This window comes from Salmo trutta, chromosome 19 (assembly GCF_901001165.1).
Source record: "Salmo trutta chromosome 19, fSalTru1.1, whole genome shotgun sequence".
Classification (NCBI taxonomy): domain Eukaryota; kingdom Metazoa; phylum Chordata; class Actinopteri; order Salmoniformes; family Salmonidae; genus Salmo; species Salmo trutta.
Window position 1 is genome coordinate 5970038 of NC_042975.1, and position 22335 is coordinate 5992372.

General features: G+C 46.5%; 1 protein-coding gene across 1 annotated transcript in view; it reads right to left on the minus strand.

Moving 5' to 3' along the window:
• Nucleotides 1-22335, minus strand: part of LOC115153896 (E3 ubiquitin-protein ligase RNF43) — a 224540-nt gene that overhangs the window by 82542 nt on the left and 119663 nt on the right. Inside the window, exon 2 of the mRNA XM_029699553.1 lies at nt 11857-11979. Within this exon, the coding sequence (XP_029555413.1) occupies nt 11857-11979 (123 nt within the window). The remainder of the gene's footprint in view (nt 1-11856; nt 11980-22335) is intronic.

Consider the following 22335-nt stretch of genomic DNA (forward strand, 5'->3'; position numbering starts at 1 on the left):
AAGGAAAGTGGATTACTGTACAAGCAGGCCAAAAGGCTTTTTTCATCAAAGAAGAGGAAGAATCAATGAAGAAAGACATTCTATGGGAGGGAGACAACAAGCTCAGACATGACAGCCAGAACACCACATCCTTCTACAGAGCAATGAAGCTATTCTGTTTTCACAGAAGAACGTAGCTACTCTTAATACTGGTGTTTACTTCATGAAACACAGCTTTGTGGATCATCCGTCTGCTAGAGGAAGATTATGGTTAAGACTTTAGGAATATCATCACTGTTTGTCCTATCCAGACCCACTGTGTGTCTACAAGGAGAGGTATTTCCATTCATTCCAAACTCAACCTGTTGTTTAGACTACAGCCTACTTGTTGTTTTGGCCATTGTTTTCAGCCAGAGTTTAGCATTGTTCAAAGGCCTAAGCCTGGGAGCCATGGCCATGGACACATAACACTTTGTATAGTCTAGTACAAGTATAAAAAAAGGCTCTGGTTGGTCGTTCGGTCGATCGATGTGGTGAGACACTAATAAAGCTGCAGAGAAATCCTGAACATTTGCATGAAGCGGATGGTTTCCACATGCAAATGCAGAGACAGCCAATAGGGATGTGTGTCAGCAGCACGGCCATAGACAGTCTTTAACTATGGATGGATGGATGGATGGGTGTTCAGTACCAGGATGGATGGATGGATGGATACACTCACCTAATGTCCCACAGTCCTACAGTAGGCTCCTACAGTCTAACGGACAGTCCTACAGTAGGCTCCTACAGTCTAACGGACAAAGACAGTCCTACAGTAGGCTCCTACAGTCTAACGGACAGTCCTACAGTAGACTCCTACAGTCTAATGGACAAAGACAGCCTTACAGTAGGCTCCTATAGTCTAACGGACAGTCCTACAGTAGGCTCCTACAGTCTAACGGGCAAAGACAGTCCTACAGTAGGCTCCTACATTCTAACAGACAAAGACAGTCCTACAGTAGGCTCCTACAGTCTAACGGACAGTCCTACAGTAGGCTCCTACAGTCTAACGGACAGTCCTACAGTAGGCTCCTACAGTCTAACGGACAAAGACAGTCCTACAGTAGACTCCTACAGTCTAACGGACAAAGACAGTTCTACGGTAGACTCCTACAGTCTAACGGACAAAGACAGTACTACGGTAGGCTCCTACAGTCTAACGGACAGTCCTACAGTAGGCTCCTACAGTCTAACGGACAAAGACAGTCCTACAGTAGGCTCCTACAGTCTAACGGACAAAGACAGTCCTACAGTAGCCTCCTACAGTCTAACAGACAAAGACAGGTCTACAGTAGGCTCCTACAGTCTAACGGACAGTACTACGGTAGGCTCCTACAGTCTAACGGACAGTCCTACAGTAGGCTCCTACAGTCTAACGGACAAAGACAGTCCTACAGTAGGCTCCTAGAGTCTAACGGACAAAGACAGTCCTACAGTAGGCTCCTACAGTCTAACAGACAAAGACAGTCCTACGGTAGACTCCTACAGTCTAATGGACAAAGACAGTCCTACGGTAGGCTCCTACAGTCTAACAGACAAAGACAGTCCTACAGTAGGCTCCTACAGTCTAATGGACAAAGACAGTCCTACAGTAGGCTCCTACAGTCTAACGGACAGTCCTACGTGTACTTCCTACAGTCTAACGGACAAACATATGGGACAGTCAGTCCAGCAGTCGGGCCAAATAGCATACACAATTGCTATTTCACTCCATGGTTCAAAGTGAATGTCATTTTGTTAAAAGCAGGGCCAGCTCTGGCCTTTTTAGTTGCCCCATATTGATGGCGGAGAGAAAAATTTAGGTTTAAAAGTTAATTTCCTGCTATTCTACACATGTTGCATTTTTAAAGCAGGTTTTCTGCAGTTCTACACATTTTGCCATAGAGAAAAGAGAAATTCTAACGCAAGTTTCCTACAATTTCTACCTATTTTGGCATGGGGTGTAAATACATTTTTGCCATTTTAAAGCTAATTTCCTGCAATTCCACACATTTTGCCATGACTTATGCCATGTTATTGATATCTGAGTGAGACCAACTAACAAAAATCAATGAGGTCCCTCTGGAGGTCAGGGCCCCTATGCATGTGCCCTCTGGAGGTCAGGGCCCCTATGCATGTGCCCTCTGGAGGTCAGCGCCCCTATGCATGTGCCCTCTGGAGGTCAGGGCCCCTATGCATGTGCCCTCTGGAGGTCAGGGCCCCTATGCATGTGCCCTCTGGAGGTCAGGGCCCCTATGCATGTGCCCTCTGGAGGTCAGGGCCCCTATGCATGTGCCCTCTGGAGGTCAGGGCCCCTATGCATGTGCCCTCTGGAGGTCAGGGCCCCTATGCATGTGCCCTCTGGAGGTCAGGGCCCCTATGCATGTGCCCTCTGGAGGTCAGGGCCCCTATGCATGTGCCCTCTGGAGGTCAGGGCCCCTATGCATGTGCCCTCTGGAGGTCAGGGCCCCTATGCATGTGCCCTCTGGAGGTCAGGGCCCCTATGCATGTGCCCTCTGGAGGTCAGGGCCCCTATGCATGTGCCCTCTGGAGGTCAGGGCCCCTATGCATGTGCCCTCTGGAGGTCAGGGCCCCTATGCATGTGCCCTGCGAGCTACGTCAGTATTCAGCCGTGACTACCGCAAATTTGGATAACTGGCTAGACTAACTTACCAATCTAAACTGGCTAGACTAACTTACCAATCTAAACTGGCTAGACTAACTTACCAATCTAAACTGGCTAGACTAATTTACCAATCTAAACTGGCTAGACTAACTTACCAATCTAAACTGGCTAGACTAACTTACCAATCTAAACTGGCTAGACTAACTTACCAATCTAAACTGGCTAGACTAACTTACCAATCTAAACTGGCTAGACTAACTTACCAATCTAAATTGAAAACTGTCATGGATAATTGAGTGACTGTCAGTAATGACAAAACAAGATAAAAAACCTCTGATCCACAAGCACATTTCGAACTTACACTTTGTGTATTCTACTATTCTAACTCTCAACAGTAAGTTGAGACCTCCACTGAGTTTGGGGGGGGGGGGGGGGGCTCCTTGCAGCCTGGGTCCCTAAGCGACCCCGTATGTCACTTATGTCTTATCCCTGGTTAGAAGGAGATGTTTACTACAGCAGATCCCCATCCATAAGAGATGATTGGAATGAAACGTTTGGCATACTTTCAGCTCAGCACTGGCCTTCAAAAGCTCTTCCCAAAATGAACTGTGATGTCCAAGCAACTGGAGAGAAAAATAACTTTTTAGAGGACATTTGTGTAAAAAAAACACCACACATCAGGAAAGGAATCTAGCACGTCCCTGGGGTGGACGTTGTCTGTCGCCAGGGATACGAACCCTCTAGGAAAGAAAAACAAAAATAAAAAAAACAAAGGACTACAATGTAACCTTATCCTCCAAGGTTCATAGCTGCTAAACTTTGTTTGCTTAAAAGGTCTATTCTGGGCGGTGTGCGGTGGTGGTGTGTGCAGCATAAGGCTCTGTGGCCGACCAACCCACGTCCCGTCTGTGTATCTATAGATCTGACTGCCGGGCCCGGACTGTAAACAAACTGATCTGACTGGAACATGGGCCATGGCTGCTGGGGAATAGACGGACTCAGATGTGGGCTAAACACGTGCAACAAGCAAGCTTAAATCTATTATTTATCTAGAACATTTACAAAGGTCCCGCACGCTCATCCTATTTCACCAAGTAAAAAAATAGCCTTTGAATGACCAAAACATCACACATAATATATTTACAATATTAAAATTCTCAGAATTAAAGAAATTGTTCTCTCCTCTCTAACGATCAGGAAGCCTGAAAGAACAGTCTGAAGGGGCAGGGAGCTTATATTCATGGTTATTGCCAGGTAACAAGGTAAAAAAAGAATGGGTCCCATGTCATTGATGACCAGGTAAAAGAATGGGCCACATGTCATTGATGACCAGGTAAAAGAATGGGCCACATGTCATTGATGACCAGGTAAAAGAATGGGCCACATGTCATTGACGACCAGGTAAAAGAATGGGCCCCATGTCATTGATGACCAGGTAAAAGAATGGGCCACATGTCATTGATGACCAGGTAAAAGAATGGGCCACATGTCATTGACGACCAGGTAAAAGAATGGGCCCCATGTCATTGATGACCAGGTAAAAGAATGGGCCACATGTCATTGATGACCAGGTAAAATAATGGGTCCCATGTCATTGATGACCAGGTAAAAGAATGGGCCACATGTCATTGCGAGCCTAAATGGTATATACCTCAAGCCATTTTCTCAGCAAAATGCGCTCATGGTCAACAGAGCTGGTCATGGGCAGTTGGATATCAGACAAACAGCAGCAATACACGACTGAAATGTTGTTGTGTAACTAATTACAGAACACAGTTCACTGATACACTTCTTCACATGAATTAGTAAAGCCTGAGTCACCTTAGAAGCTTAGACATAAGGGAATGTACATTACACCAGCATACAGTAAGTGGACTGGACAATTTATTGGCGCCTCTGCATTAGCATTATAAATGAAAATATGTTCAGAATTGTATTTATCAGACATTTATTTGATAATTTACAAAATATTGATTAACATGAACACTCATGAGAAATAAAAGGTGAGACATAAATAAATGCATGTCAATTTATTTTCTGAACCATGAGTGTGCAGGACGCCATTGATTCATATCATTTGTAACACTAATTTCCTGTCCAAATGCTTGAAAAAAACAAACTTTACAAAGTAACAAAGTGTGATGTCATATCACGTAAAAGTGAATTGCTTAGGCTTTAGGAAATGAAACCAACTAAAAAGGAGAGCTGGAGAGAAGGGGAACCCATGTACCCCGCTTCAATCAAGCAGCCGTCAGTCACCCACTTGGCGACAGTCACCCACTTGGCGTCAGTCACCCCCTTGGCGACAGTCACCCCCTTGGCGACAGTCACCCCCTTGGCGACAGTCACCCCCTTGGCGACAGTCACCCCCTTGGCGACAGTCACCCCCTTGGCGACAGTCACCCCCTTGGCGACAGTCACCCCCTTGGCGACAGTCACCCCCTTGGCGACAGTCACCCCCTTGGCAACAGTCAACCCCTTGGCAACAGTCAACCCCAAGATTGAAGCAGGAGACAAATCCAGCTAAGGTCTCCTCCTTGTCAAGCCTCTCACACTGGGCAGAGAGGGGTCCTGGGATAGACAGCTCACACTGGGCAGAGAGGGGTCCTGGGATAGACAGCTCACACTGGGCAGAGAAGAGTCCTGGGATAGACAGCTCACACTGGGCAGAGAGGGGTCCTGGGATAGACAGCTCACACTGGGCAGAGAGGGGTCCTGGGATAGACAGCTCACACTGGGCAGAGAGGGGTCCTGGGATAGACAGCTCACACTGGGCAGAGAGGAGTCCTGGGATAGACAGCTCACATTGGGCAGAGAGGGGTCCTGGGATAGACAGCTCACACTGGGCAGAGAGGGGTCCTGGGATAGACAGCTCACACTGGGCAGAGAGGAGTCCTGGGATAGACAGCTCACACTGGGCAGAGAAGAGTCCTGGGATAGACAGCTCACATTGGGCAGAGAGGGGTCCTGGGATAGACAGCTCACACTGGGCAGAGAGGGGTCCTGGGATAGACAGCTCACACTGGGCAGAGAGGGGTCCTGGGATAGACAGCTCACATTGGGCAGAGAGGGGTCCTGGGATAGACAGCTCACACTGGGCAGAGAGGGGTCCTGGGATAGACAGCTCACACTGGGCAGAGAGGAGTCCTGGGATAGACAGCTCACACTGGGCAGAGAGGAGTCCTGGGATAGACAGCTCACACTGGGCAGAGAGGGGTCCTGGGATAGACAGCTCACACTGGCCAGAGAGGGGTCCTGGGATAGACAGCTCACACTGGGCAGAGAAGAGTCCTGGGATAGACAGCTCACACTGGGCAGAGAGGGGTCCTGGGATAGACAGCTCACACTGGCCAGAGAGGGGTCCTGGGATAGACAGCTCACACTGGGCAGAGAAGAGTCCTGGGATAGACAGCTCACACTGGGCAGAGAGGGGTCCTGGGATAGACAGCTCACACTGGGCAGAGAGGGGTCCTGGGATAGACAGCTCACACTGGGCAGAGAGGAGTCCTGGGATAGACAGCTCACACTGGGCAGAGAGGAGTCCTGGGATAGACAGCTCACACTGGGCAGAGAGGAGTCCTGGGATAGACAGCTCACACTGGGCAGAGAGGAGTCCTGGGATAGACAGCTCACACTGCTTCATACAGTGCTGGATCATGGGTAACCTCGTTGAAGAAGAGATCCAGGAAATGAAGGGGAAACGTTTGTTAAATGGGTAGTGAATTTAATTTCCTTTTATTTTTATGCTCTGAGTTATGATGCTATCGATTTGTTTACGTAGTGATCTACTCATTCTACAATGTGTTTTCTGGTATTTCTCAAGTACTCAATTTGAAATATGCAATATTTGGTTGTGCACTTTTTTGGTGAAACTTTTCAATGTTTGTATTTGGAATGTGTGGGACTGAAACAAACACGTGACTGACAGTATTGTTGGGTCTGTCTTCACAGGCTTCACAGCATATCCCTCTTCTTTGCCTTGTGAAAGCTGCTGAGGAGGTTGCCCGGGCAACTGTGCAGACAGAGTACGTGTTGAATTTTCTAAAACATCTATCATTACTGCTTGATGATAGTGGAAAGACAAACAGGAGATGGAAACTAAAATAATACTAGACTCAATGTAGGGATGGTAGAACAATAAGCATAGTGACTATCAGGTGTTACAGAAAATATACCGTTCACAAGTCAAAGCAGCTCGTAGCTCCAGCCACCGTGTCAGACTCATCAAAACCTGTGATACATTATGGTCGGTACTGACCCACTGTTAATGATGGTACATCAGCTGTCTTCAGGATTAACTTCCTGGCAAGACCCATCCAATGTTCACCCCAATTGATAAAGCAATTGTGCACTGCACACGTGTGACATGATTTATCGGTGCTGCCTGTCCACCCGAAATGAGAAGCAGCTACTGCTGTCGGATGCTGGCATTTTACGGGACTAAGTTCATTTAACACTATGGCATCCAGTCACAACACAGTGTGGGGTTTTTTTTCCCCGGCATGTTGCTAAGTAACTTGCTGGCTAACAGTCACAACATAGATGTTACCAGTATGGTTCTGATAAATTCAGCTTCAGCTATTTTACTTTTTGTAAACAAAGCCGCATGACGCGCACGTGATGGCGGGTTTTAACGCGTTACATATTTCAATCGCTACCATCATTACATAATTCCGCTTTAATATCCAAGCGGTAGGGGACCAGGAACTTTATGATCAACAAAGTACCAGATACAGTCATTTATCATACTTGGGTCAACCTACTATAAACTGGTTTCATCCAAATATCATCCAATTTCATGAAAAACATGATTTTTACTGTTCCCAGGGACCTTTAATTTAGATTGTTTTCTTACAAACTGATGTTACTAAACCATGGCGATGGTGGGGGACAGACTACACAGCATCCCAGGCAGGCGATAGTGGAGGACAGACTACACAGCATCCCAGGCAGGCGTTGGTGGTGGGGACAGACTACACAGCATCCCAGGCAGGTGTTGGTGGGGGGGACAGACTACACAGCATCCCAGGCAGGCGATGGTGGGGGACAGACTACACAGCATCCCAGGCAGGCGATGGTGGGGGGGACAGACTACACAGCAACACAGGCAGGCGATGGTGGTGGGGACAGACTACACAGCATTCCAGGCAGGCGATGGTGGGGGACAGACTACACAGCATCCCAGGCAGGCGTTGGTGGGAGACAGACTACACAGCATCCCAGGCAGGCGATGGTGGGGGACAGACTACACAGCAACACAGGCAGGCGATGGTGGGGGACAGACTACACAGCATCACAGGCAGGCGATGGTGGAGGACAGACTACACAGCATCCTAGGCAGGCGATGGTGGGGGGGACAGACTACACAGCAACACAGGCAGGCGATGGTGGTGGGGACAGACTACACAGCATCCCAGGCAGGCGATGGTGGGGGACAGACTACACAGTATCCCAGGCAGGCGATGGTGGAGGACAGACTACACAGCATCCCAGGCAGGCGATGGTGGGGGGGACAGACTACACAGCATCCCAGGCAGGCGATGGTGGGGGGGACAGACTACACAGCATCCCAGGCAGGCGATGGTGGGGGACAGACTACACAGCAACACAGGCAGGCGATGGTGGGGGACAGACTACACAGCAACACAGGCAGGCGATGGTGGGGGACAGACTACACAGCATCCCAGGCAGGCGATGGTGGGGGACAGACTACACAGCATCCCAGGCAGGCGATGGTGGGGGACAGACTACACAGCATCCCAGGCAGGCGATGGTGGGGGACAGACTACACAGCATCCCAGGCAGGCGATGGTGGGGGACAGACTACACAGCATCCCAGGCAGGCGATGGTGGGGGACAGACTACACAGCAACACAGGCAGGCGATGGTGGGGGACAGACTACACAGCATCCCAGGCAGGCGATGGTGGGGGACAGACTACACAGCATCCCAGGCAGGCGATGGTGGGGGACAGACTACACAGCAACACAGGCAGGCGATGGTGGGGGACAGACTACACAGCATCCCAGGCAGGCGATGGTGGAGGACAGACTACACAGCAACACAGGCATGCGTTGGCTCAACAATAATGAATAGAAGAAGTATGTGGGGTTGCAACATTCTGGTAACTTTCCTAAAACTCCCTAATTGAACCATTCTGGATTTCTATTGAATAATTTAGGAGACACTCTTATCCAGAGTGACTTACAATGTTGAGTGTTTGCCTTTTTCATACTGGTCCCTCATGAGAATCGAACCCACAAGCCTGGCATTGCAAGCGACATTCTCTAGCAACTGTGCTTCACGGGACTATATTTCCTACTCATTCCCTCCTGATTCCAGCAATCAAGGGAACCAGGATTTCTGGAAAACCTGGGAATTTTGGTAACATTACCAGATTTTAGTAACCCTACAACTATTTACATCTAACTATCTAAAACATTTCATTCATATTCAGGCAAACTGAAGTGTAAACTCTTCTACAGACGTAGCTACTAAATCCCCAATAATTCTGCCATGAAGAAGAGAAGAGCCTAAACTTTTAGAATCCCACCAAAGGAAACGGGGATGCGTGTGGCTGGAGAAACAGTTAACAGCAGTGTTTCTCAAACTCGGTCCTGTGGACCTCAAGGGGGTGTACATTTCAGTTTTTTGTCCTAGCACTACACAGCTGATTCAAAAAATTATCTAATTATCAAGCTTTGATTATTTGAATCGGCTGTGTAGTACTAAGGTAACAAAAAGTCCCCAGGACCAAGTTTGAGAAACGCTGGTTTACAGCATTTTATAGTTTTCACAGAGTACCCAGACAACAGGATTATATACCCACATCTGATCTCAAAACATATCTGATACCACTGAGGGAGACAGGGGGGCCTCTATTGCTCTGGACTACACCAAAAGGCCTTTGTTCAAGGGCCCCTCTGTATAAGAGAGAGAACTTGGTGTGTTTAAGGGACAACACAGTGTAGTCATTAAAGCTTGAATCAAAGTTTTTTTTTTGTCAGTCTGCAGTGACTCAGTTATTCCAACATTTATGTTTTCGCAGAACAATTAAGTATGGGTCCTGGTTACTACCAGTGACAGCTGTTACCTTAGCCCGGGGTCCTGGTTACTACCAGTGACAGCTGTTACCTTAGCCCGGGGTCCTGGTTACTACCAGTGACAGTTGTTACTTTAGCCCGGGGTCCTGGTTACTACCAGTGACAGTTGTTACTTTAGCCCGGGGTCCTGGTTACTACCAGTGACAGCTGTTACCTTAGCCCGGGGTCCTGGGTATAACCAGTGACAGCTGTTACTTTAGCCCGGGGTCCTGGTTACTACCAGTGACAGCTGTTACTTTAGCCCGGGGTCCTGGTTACTACCAGTGACAGCTGTTACCTTAGCCCGGGGTCCTGGTTACTACCAGTGATAGCTGTTACCTTAGCCCGGGGTCCTGGTTACTACCAGTGACAGCTGTTACCTTAGCCCAAGGTCCTGGTTACTACCAGTGACAGCTGTTACCTTAGCCCGGGTCCTGGTTACTACCAGTGACAGCTGTTACCTTAGCCCGGGGTCCTGGTTACTACCAGTGACAGCTGTTTCCTTAGCCCGGGATCCTGGGTATAACCAGTGACAGCTGTTACCTTAGCCCGGGGTCCTGGTTACTACCAGTGACAGCTGTTACCTTAGCCCGGGGTCCTGGTTACTACCAGTGACAGCTGTTACCTTAGCCCGGGGTCCTGGGTATAACCAGTGACAGCTGTTACCTTAGCCCAGGGTCCTGGTTACTACCAGTGACAGCTGTTACCTTAGCCCGGGGTCCTGGTTACTACCAGTGACAGCTGTTACCTTAGCCCGGGGTACTGGTTACTACCAGTGACAGCTGTTACCTTAGCCCGGGGTCCTGGGTATAACCAGTGACAGTTGTTACCTTAGCCCGGGGTCCTGGTTACTACCAGTGATAGCTGTGGCGTCAGCGCCAGGAAGCAGGGGGATCTCTGCCCCCCCCCACCCACCCACCCATCACATCCGTTCATTCTCAGAGATCACAGCTATGGCAGCATAGCATCCTCAAAATCATTTTCAAGGCCTGCCAACATTCTACTAACTTTCCCCGTCAACCCTTCTCCAGGCTGGATCTACTGTAGGAGTGGATAATAGGCCAGGGGAACAGATTTATCTGGATCTACTGTAGGAGTGGATAGTAGGCCAGGGGAAAAACATTTAGCTGGATCTACTGTAGGAGTGGATAGTAGGCCAGAGGAACAGATTTAGCTGGATCTACTGTAGGAGTGGATAGTAGGCCAGGGGAAAACATTTAGCTGGATCTACTGTAGGAGTGGATAGTAGGCCAGGGGAACAGATTTAGCTGGATCTACTGTAGGAGTGGATAGTAGGCCAGGGGAAAACATTTAGCTGGATCTACTGTAGGAGTGGATAGTAGGCCAGGGGAACACATTTAGCTGGATCTACTGTAGGAGTGGATAGTAGGCCAGGGGAACACATTTAGCTGGATCTACTGTAGGAGTGGATAGTAGGCCAGGGGAACACATTTAGCTGGATCTACTGTAGGAGTGGATAGTAGGCCAGGGGAACACATTTAGCTGGATCTACTGTAGGAGTGGATAGTAGGCCAGGGAAACACATTTAGCTGGATCTACTGTAGGAGTGGATAGTAGGCCAGGGGAACACATTTAGCTGGATCTACTGTAGGAGTGGATAGTAGGCCAGGGGAACAGATTTAGCTGGATCTACTGTAGGAGTGGATAGTAGGCCAGGGGAAACATTTAGCTGTGTCTGGCTCTCCTCCATTAAAATGGATAGGGTCATCTTTAACGACCAAGATACGTACAATACACAAAAACAAATAGCAGACAATCAATGTGTGCTACACAGCACAGCACATTTCATAATGTTTCCGTCTGTTGTATGGCAGTAGGTTACTGAGCCTCAAAGAATCTTAGGGGAGGACAGATATGGCCCTGCGAAGACAGCCCTTCACTTGGACAAGATACTTATTTAACTATTCAACTGAATCCATAGTTCTTCCACAGTATCCATGTGTTGCAAGATTCAAAAGGCACTCGCACATCTGAGCAGTCTTGTTGCAGGTGCATGGCAGCAATTAAAACAATTGAAACAGGATGAAGGAAACCGCACATTGCTCTTGATAGTATCACTGGTATTTAATAAGCTTACGTATCGGCCCAACGGCCTTCGTCAGAGCTTTTCCATGTGTACAATGGTGTTACCTTGTGGAGCAGGGGCAGACACTGAGGCACCTTGCGCTCCGGGCTCTCCAGCTTGACGATGCTGATGAAGTCTGACTCCTGGCGCTCATCTTCACTGGTGTTGCACAGGGACAGAGGGTGGGACTGGAGAGAGAGAGAGAGCAGGGGTTTAGAACAAACCCAGACGTTTAACCAAATCAGGGGTTTAGAACCAACCCAGACATGTAAACAAATCAGGGGTTTAGAACCAACCCAGACATTTAAACAAACCAGGGGTTTAGAACCAAACCAGACGTTTAACCAAACCAGGGGTTAGAACCAACCCAGACATTTAATCAAACCAGTAGTTAGACCCAAAACAGAGGGGGAACCAAACCAGCTGTGATTTTACCAGGTTGCAAATTAGAATAGGTAGTAAAATAAGTGGTTATGGTTATATCATGTCAGCTTTGCTTTGCTGTGACCAGCATACATACAGTAGCATAGGCCTATTGATTTTTGTAAAGGACAGTGCAGTATGAAGATATCAACAGAGCAGGTGTCACTCATTTAACACAAAACACAGCTCTGGTGGTAAGGGGAGGCAACAACACATCTGCCATGCTGATCCTCAACACAGGGGCCCCTCAGGGTTGTGTGTTTAGTCCCCTCCTGTACTCCCTGTTCACCCACAACTGCGTGGCCAAGCACGACTCCAACACCATCATTAAGTTTGCTGACGACACAACAGTGGTAGGCCTGATCACTGACAACGATGAGGCAGCCTATAGGGAGCAGGTCAGAGACCTGGCAGTGTGATGTCAGGACAACAACCTCTTCCTCAATGTGAGCAAGACAAAGGAGCTGATTGTGGACTACAGGAAAAGGAGGGCCGAACAGGCCCCCATTAACATCGACGGGGCTGTAGTGGAGCGGGTCGAGAATTTCAATTCCTTGGTGTCCACATCACCAACAAACTATCATGATCCAAACACACCAAGACAGTCATGATGAGGGCACGACAGCGCTTTTTCCCCCTCAGGAGACTAAAAAAATTTGGCATGGGTCCCCAGATCCTCAAAAAGTTCTACAGCTGCACCATCGAGAGATTTATTTTAAACTGCAAAACCCTTATGCACCACTGCACTTTATATACCAGGGTTGGCTGGCCTTCTCTAGTCACTCGTAGGCTCAGTCACTGGTATACTTTTATTTACAAAGCCATTTGGGGTTTATTACCATTTTATTTGGGCATTTTTCTTCTTCAGATTGGTGGTGGGTACTCTCTTCGCATCCTGCTAACTGTTCCAAATGTCCGAATTTGGTAAAAGAGCTTTTATGTACTCTGCGCCATCGGCTTGGAATGCCTTATAAAATAGTTTTAAACTGGATGAACTTCTCCCGATTGGTGTTTTTAAATAATTCATGAAGGATTTTGAGGCTGGTTCCTTGACCTGTAAATGTTTTTAATTTGCTGTTCATGATTTCGTTATACTCTTGTGAATTCTATGGTTTTTGCTAGATTACTTGTAGTTTTTCATGTTGTCTGTCTGTAATTGTGTAATGACTTGGTGCTGCCTATCTTGGCCAGGATGCTCTTGAAAAAGAGATTTCAAATCTCAATGAGCCCTTCCTGGTTAAATAAAGGTGAAATAAAACGCAATAAAAAAAGATTTACAGAAATCTCTGGAACATGCTAACATCTCTCTTGACAGGTCTACGATACGTAAAACCCTAAACAGGAATGGTGTTCATGGGAAGAAACCACAGAAGAAGCCACTGCTGTCCAAAAAAAACATTGCTGCACATCTGAAGTTCACAAAAGAGCACCTGGATGTTCCACAGAGCTACTGGCAAAATATTCTGTGGACAGATGAAACTACAGTGGAGTTGTTTGGAAGGAACACACAACACTATCTGTGGAGAAAAAAGGCACAGCACACCAACATCAAAACCTCTTCCCAACTGTAAAGTATGTTGGAGGGAGCGTCATGGATTCCAAAATTGAATTCCCAAGTTTATCAAGACATTTTGCAGGAGAATGTAAGGTTCTCTGTCCACCAATTGAAACTCAACAGAAGTTGGGTGATGCAACAGGACAACGACCCAAAACACAGAAGTAAATCAACGACAGAATGGCTTCAACAGATGAAAATACACCTGCTGGAATGGCCCAGTCAGTGTCCTGACCTCAACCCGATTGAGATGCTGTGGCATGACCTCAAGAGAGCAGTTCACACCAGACATCCCAACAATATTGCTGAAGTGAAACAGTTTTGTAAAGATGAATGGTCCAAAATTCCTCCTGACCGTTGTGCAGGTCTGATCCGCAACTACAGAAAACGTTTGGTTGAGGTTATTGCTGAGAAAGGAGGGTCAACCAGTTATTAAATCCAAGGGTTCACATACTTTTCCCACCCTGCACTGTGAATGTTTACACAGTGTGTTCAATAAAGACATAAAAACGTATAATTATTTGTGTGTTATTAGTGTTTGTCTATTGTTGTGCTTTAGATGGAGATCAGATAACATTTTATGGCCAATTTATGCAGAAATCCAGGTAAATCCAATATATTCACATATTTTTTCTTGCCATTGTATGTGTGCATAGTCACTTTACCCCCACCTACATGTACAAATTACCTTCACTAACCTGTACCCCCACACATTGACTTGGTACCGGTACCCCCTGTATATAGCCTCATTACTCACCTGTACCCCTCCACATTGACTTGGTACCGGTACCTCCTGTATATAGCCTCATTACTAACCTGTACCCCTACACATTGACTCAGTACCGGTATCCCCTGTATATAGCCTCATTGCTAACCTGTACCCCTACACATTGTCTCATTACTAACCTGTACCCCTACACATTGACTCGGTACCGGTACCCCTGTATATAGCCTCATTACTAACCTGTACCCCTACACATTGACTCAGTACCGGTACCCCTGTATATAGCCTCATTACTAACCTGTACCCCTGACTCGGTACCCCCTGTATATAGCCTCATTACTAACGTGTACCCCTACACATTGACTCAGTACCGGTACCGCCTGTATATAGCCTCATTACTAACCTGTACCCCTGACTCGGTACCGGTACCCCTTGTATATAGCCTCATTACTAACCTGTACCCCTGACTCGGTACCGGTACCCCCTGTATATAGCCTCATTACTAACCTGTACCCCTGACTCGGTACCGGTATCCCCTGTATATAGCCTCATTACTAACCTGTACCACTGACTCGGTACCGGTAGCCCCTGTATATAGCCTCATTACTAACCTGTACCCCTGACTTGGTACCGGTACCCCCTGTATATAGCCTCATTACTAACCTGTACCCCTGACTTGGTACCGGTACCCCCTGTATATAGCCTCATTACTAACCTGTACCCCTGACTTGGTACCGGTACCCCCTGTATATAGCCTCATTACTAACCTGTACCCCTGACTTGGTACCGGTACCCCCTGTATATAGCCTCATTACTAACCTGTACCACTGACTTGGTACCGGTACCCCCTGTATATAGCCTCATTACTAACCTGTACCCCTCCACATTGACTCAGTACCGGTACCCCCTGTATATAGTCTCATTACTAACATGTACCCCTACACATTGACTCGGTACCGGTACCCCCTGTATATAGCCTCTTTACTAACCTGTACCCCTGACTCGGTACCGGTACCCCCTGTATATAGCCTCATTACTAACCTGTACCACTGACTTGGTACCGGTACCCCCTGTATATAGCCTCATTACTAACCTGTACCACTGACTTGGTACCGGTACCCCCTGTATATAGCCTCATTACTAACCTGTACCCCTGACTCTGTACCGGTACCCCCTGTATATAGCCTCATTACTAACCTGTACCCCTGACTCTGTACCGGTACCCCCTGTATATAGCCTCATTACTAACCTGTACCACTGACTTGGTACCGGTACCCCCTGTATATAGCCTCATTACTAACCTGTACCCCTGACTCTGTACCGGTACCCCCTGTATATAGCCTCATTACTAACCTGTACCCCTGACTCTGTACCGGTACCCCCTGTATATAGCCTCCACATTGACTCTGTACCGGTACCCCACTGTATATAGCCTCCACATTGACTCTGTACTGGTACCCCCTGTATATAGCCTCCACATTGACTCTGTACCGGTACCCCCTGTATATAGCCTCCACATTGACTCTGTACCGGTACCCCCTGTATATAGCCTCCACATTGGCTCTGTACCGGTACCCCCCTGTATATAGCCTCCACATTGACTCTGTACCGTAATACCCTGTATATAGCCTCCACATTGACTCTGTACCGGTACCCCCTGTATATAGCCTCCACATTGGCTCTGTACCGGTACCCCCTGTATATAGCCTCCACATTGACTCTGTACCGTAATACCCTGTATATAGCCTCCACATTGACTCTGTACCGGTACACCCTGTATATAGCCTCCACATTGACTCTGTACCGGTACCCCCTGTATATAGCCTCCACATTGACTCTGTACCGGTACCCCCCCCCTGTATATAGCCTCCACATTGACTCTGTACGGTACCCCCCCCTGTATATAGCCTCCACATTGACTCTGTACGGTACCCCCCCCCTGTATATAGCCTCCACATTGACTCTGTACGGTACCCCCCCCCCCCTGTATATAGCCTCATTACTGTTATTTTATTGTGTTACTTTTTATACACATTTTTTACTTTAGTTTAATTTTCTTAACTCTTCTTGAACTGCACTGTTGGTTAAGGGCTTGTAAGTAAGCATTTCACGGTAAGGTCTACACCTGTTGTATTCAGCATTTCAAGGTAAGGTCTACACCTGTTGTATTCAGCATTTCAAGGTAAGGTCTACACCTGTTGTATTCAGCATTTCAAGGTAAGGTCTACACCTGTTGTATTCAGCGCATGTGACAAATATCGTTTGACTTGGTTTGATTTGAATGTTATGAACTAAATCGGCTGCTAGCTGTCCATGATGATGGTGTATGGTTGATATTCTGCTCTTCCTGTACTCCCTTATCAAAGACTACAGTAAGAGAAGGCTACAGTAGATAATACTACAGTAAGACTACAGTAGAGGAGACTACAGAAAGAGAAGACTACAGCAAGAGAAGACTACATTATGAGAAAACTACAGTAAAAGTAGACTACAGTAGAGGAGACTACAGAAAGAGAAGATTACAGTAGATAAAACTACAGTAAGCGAAGACAATAGTATGAAAAGACTACAGTAGATAATACTACAGAAAGAGAAGACTACAGCAACAGAAGATTACAGTATGAGAAGACTAGAGTAAAAGTAGACTACAGTAGAGAAGACTACAGTAAGAGGAGACCACAGAAAGCAGAGACCACAGAAAGAGAAGACTACAGAAAGAGAAGACTACAGAAAGAGAAGACACAGTAGATAATAATAATATAGTAAGAGAAGACTACAGTAGAGAAGACGACAGTAAGAGAAGTCTACAGAAAGAGAAGACTACAGTAGAGAAGACTACAGTAGAGAAGACTACAGAAAGAGAAGACTACAGGAAGAGAAGACTACAGTAGAGAAGACTACAGTAGAGAAGACTACAGTAGAGAAGACTACAGTAGAGAAGACTACAGAAAGAGAAGACTACAGGAAGAGAAGACTACAGTAGAGAAGACTACAGTAGAGAAGACTACAGTAGAGAAGACTACAGTAGAGAAGACTACAGAAAGAGAAGACTACAGAAAGAGAAGACTACAGTAGATAAGTTTACAGTAATAGTAAACTACAGTAGAGAATATTACAGTAATAGTAGACTACAGTAGAGAATACTACAGTAGATAATACCACAGAAAGAGAAGTCTACAGTAAGATAAGACTACAGTAGATAATACTACAGAAAGAGAAGTCTACAGTAAGATAAGACTACAGTAGATAATACTACAGAAAGAGAAGTCTACAGTAAGATAAGACTACAGTAGATAATACCACAGAAAGAGAAGTCTACAGTAAGATAAGACTACAGTAGATAATACTACAGAAAGAGAAGTCTACAGTAAGATAAGACTACAGTAGATAATACTACAGAAAGAGAAGTCTACAGTAAGATAAGACTACAGTAGATAATACTACAGAAAGAGAAGTCTACAGTAAGATAAGACTACAGTAGATAATACTACAGAAAGATAAGACTACAGGTAGAGAGAGAGAGGGAGAGAGAGGGAGAGAGGAGAGAGGGAGAGAGAGGGAGAGAGGAGAGAGGGAGAGAGAGGGGAGAGAGAGGGAGAGAGGGAGAGAGGAGAGAGAGAGGGAGAGAGGAGAGAGGAGAGAGGGAGAGAGAGAGGGAGAGAGAGAGGGAGAGAGGAGAGAGGGAGAGAGAGGGAGAGAGGAGAGAGGGAGAGAGAGAGGGAGAGAGAGGATAAAGTGAGAGAGATATATAGTGAGAGCAAGAGTGAGAGAGCGAGGTAATCAAATCACATTTTATTTGTCACATACACATGGTTAGAGAGAGAGAGAGGGAGAGAGGAGAAAGGGAGAGAGAGAGGGAGAGAGGAGAAAGGGAGAGAGAGAGGGAGAGAGGAGAAAGGGAGAGAGAAAGAGAGGAGAAAGGGAGAGAGAGAGGGAGAGAGGAGAGATATATAGAGAAAGCGAGCGAGCGAGACAGCGAGAGAACAAGAACAAGAATGAGAGAAGAGAGGGAGAGACATCAGAAGTAAACCATGGGGCACTAGTTTATGACTGGTTTATGACTAGTGTATGACTACTTAATGACTGATTTATGACTGGTGTATGACTACTTAATGACTGGTGTATGACTGGTGTATGACTACTTAATGACTGGTTTATGACTGGTGTATGACTACTTAATGACTGGTGTATGACTGGTGTATGACTACTTAATGACTGGTTTATGACTAGTTTATGACTAGTTAATGACTAGTTCGTGACTAGTTCGTGACTAGTTCGTGACTAGTTCGTGACTAGTTCGTGACTTGTGTGTGACTTGTGTGTGACTAGTGAGTGACTAGTGAGTGACTAGTTAATGACTCGTTTATGACTAGTTTATGACTAGTTTATGACTAGTTTATGACTAGTGTATGTGCCACAACTGACTAACAGAATACTACAGACATCAGAGCACTGGCAATGTAAATAAACACAGTTAACTGATCAGTACAGAGGGCCTTGTACACTTACAAGCCAAGAAGTCTGTCTGCACCAGACCAGGGTTAGACTTGACATTTCTCAGCGATGAGACAAGACTGTAACTACCAAGAAATTGGGGAGAAAACGAGGTAAAAAATAACAAATAAATGGACTTTCCATTTCTAATCTTAACAGATGCGTCCCAAATGGCACCATATTCCCTATATAGTGCACTACTAAAGCCCCCTATTCCCTATTTAGTGCACTACTATGGCACCCTATTCCCTATTTAGTGCACTACTACAGCACCCTATTCCATATATAGTGCACTACTATGGCACCCTATTCCCTATATAGTGCACTACTATAGCACACTATTCCCTATTTAGTGCACTACTAAAGCACCCTATTCCCTATTTAGTGCACTACTATGGCACCCTATTCCATATTTAGGTCACTACTATAGCACCCTATTCCATTCCCTATTTAGTGCACTACTATAGCACCCTATTCCCTATTTAGTGCACTACTACAGCACCCTATTCCCTATATAGTGCACTACTATAGCACCCTATTCCCTATATAGCACACTACTATGGCACCCTATTCCCTATATAGTGCACTACTATAGCACACTATTCCCTATTTAGTGCACCACTTTTGATTAGGGCCCATAGGGGTAAAAAATAGTGCACTATAGGGGACGAAGCTAACGTTTGGCCTTCAGATAAAGCTGGGTCGTCCCCAAAACACAACACTAATAGGGGCTAAATCAGAGGTCAGGCGTTGTGTTTACAGCTCTCCCAGAGAAAACACTGTAAAACTGGATGTGAACTAAGTATTTACAGACTGACTGGGAGAGATGTTATTGTAAACAGAGGACAGAGTGTAGTCACAGCACACAGCTGGAGACGCACACACGTCTCACACACACACACACGCGCAAACACGCACGCAGGCACACACACGTCGGGTCATATCCACCCCCCCAGAATACCTTACCCAACCTGCTGTAGCTATGTGTCTCCCATATGACAGATGGATAGAGCCTGCTAATGTCCTGCAGGTCCAGTCTGAGGGTCCTGTCCTGCAGGTCCAGTCTGAGGGTCCTGTCCAGCAGGTCCAGTCTGAGGGTCCTGTCCAGCAGGTCCAGTCTGAGGGTCCTGTCCTGCAGGTCCAGTCTGAGGGTCCTGTCCAGCAGGCCCAGTCTGAGGGTCCTGTCCAGCAGGTCCAGTCTGAGGGTCCTGTCCAGCAGGTCCAGTCTGAGGGTCCTGTCCAGCAGGCCCAGTCTGAGGGTCCTGTCCAGCAGGTCCAGTCTGAGGGTCCTGTCCAGCAGGTCCAGTCTGAGGGTCCTGTCCAGCAGGCCCAGTCTGAGGGTCCTGTCCAGCAGGTCCAGTCTGAGGGTCCTGTCCAGCAGGCCCAGTCTGAGGGTCCTGTCCAGCAGGTCCAGTCTGAGGGTCCTGTCCAGCAGGTCCAGTCTGAGGGTCCTGTCCTGCAGGTCCAGTCTGAGGGTCCTGCCTCTGTCTGGCCTTGTCCAGTCATGCCCTGAGACATGGCTGTGTTCCTATGGCGCCATAGGACTCTAGTCTACAGCCCATAGAAGTCTGTAGATCCATCTGCCACGCTAACTCTGGAGCTACATTATGGAGCCTGGCAGCTGCTCTCCCAATCTACGTTAACTAGGCCCAAATTACAGAGCCACAGAGGAACTTGGTCCTTTAACAAAGAAAAACAATTACAAGTCAAAACATTTAAAATGACAACTACTACTCTGCCGTCGACATCACCACGCCTTGACATAGTATAGGCTGAGGGGAACGTAGAGAAATAATATACCTATTCAGGCTTTTAGCTTTGTTTGTCGCCTTCAAGACAACTGGGAACTCTGGAAAATACGAGGTCTGTTCATGGCGTCGGTGATCTTCCGGTGGGAAAGTCGGAGCTCTAGAGTTCCCGAGTTGGAATTCTGAGTTGGACGACCGTTCAAAGCAACTTTTCCCAGTCTGAGCAAAAACAAATGTCAGAGTTCCCAGGTGTTTCTGAACTTTTCCCAGTCTGTATTGTCTATTACATACGATCAATGTAACTGGTACCATGTTCACATGTAACTCAACACCTAGCAATGTAACTGGTACCATGTTCACATGTAACTCAACACCTAGCAATGTAACTGGTACCATGTTCACATGTAACTCAACACCTAGCAATGTAACTGGTACCATGTTCACATGTAACTCAACACCTAGCAATGTAACTGGTACCATGTTCACATGTAACTCAACACCTAGCAATGTAACTGGTACCATGTTCACATGTAACTCAACCACCTAGCATGTAACTGGTACCAATGTTCACATGTAACTCAACACCTAGCAATGTAACTGGTACCATGTTCACAGTGTAACTCAACACCTACAATGTAAACTGGGACCATGTTCACAATGTAACTCAACACCTAACAATGTAACTTGGTACCATGTTCACATGTAACATCAACACCTAGCAATGTAACTGGTACCATGTTCACATGTACTCAACACCTAGCAATGTACTGGTACCATGTTCACATGTACTCAACACCTAGCAATGTAACTGTACCATGTTCACATGTAACTCAACACCTAGCAATGTAACTGGTACCATGTTCACATGTAACTCAACACCTAGCATGTACTGGTACACATGTTCACATGTAACTCAACACCTAGCAATGTAACTGGTACCATGTTCACATGTAACTCAACACCTAGCAATGTAACTGGTACCATGTTCACATGTAACTCAACACCTAGCAATGTAACTGGTACCATGTTCACATGTAACTCAACACCTAGCAATGTAACTGGTACCATGTTCACATGTAACTCAACACCTAGCAATGTAACTGGTACCATGTTCACATGTAACTCAACACCTAACAATGTAACTGGTACCATGTTCACATGTAACTCAACACCTAGCAATGTAACTGGTACATGTTCACATGTAACTCAACACCTAGCAATGTAACTGGTACCATGTTCACATGTAACTCAACACCTAGCAATGTAACTGGTACCATGTTCACATGTAACTCAACACCTAGCAATGTAACTGGTACCATGTTCACATGTAACTCAACACCTAGCAATGTAACTGGTACCATGTTTCACATGTAACTCACACCTAGCAATGTAACTGGTACCATGTTCACATGTAACTCAACACCTAGCAGATGTAACTGGTACCATGTTCACATGTAACTCAACACCTAGCAATGTAACTGTACCATGTTCACATGTAACTCAACACCTAGCAATGTAACTGGTACCATGTTTACATGTAACTCAACACCTAGCAATGTAACTGGTACCATGTTCACATGTAACTCAACACCTAACAATG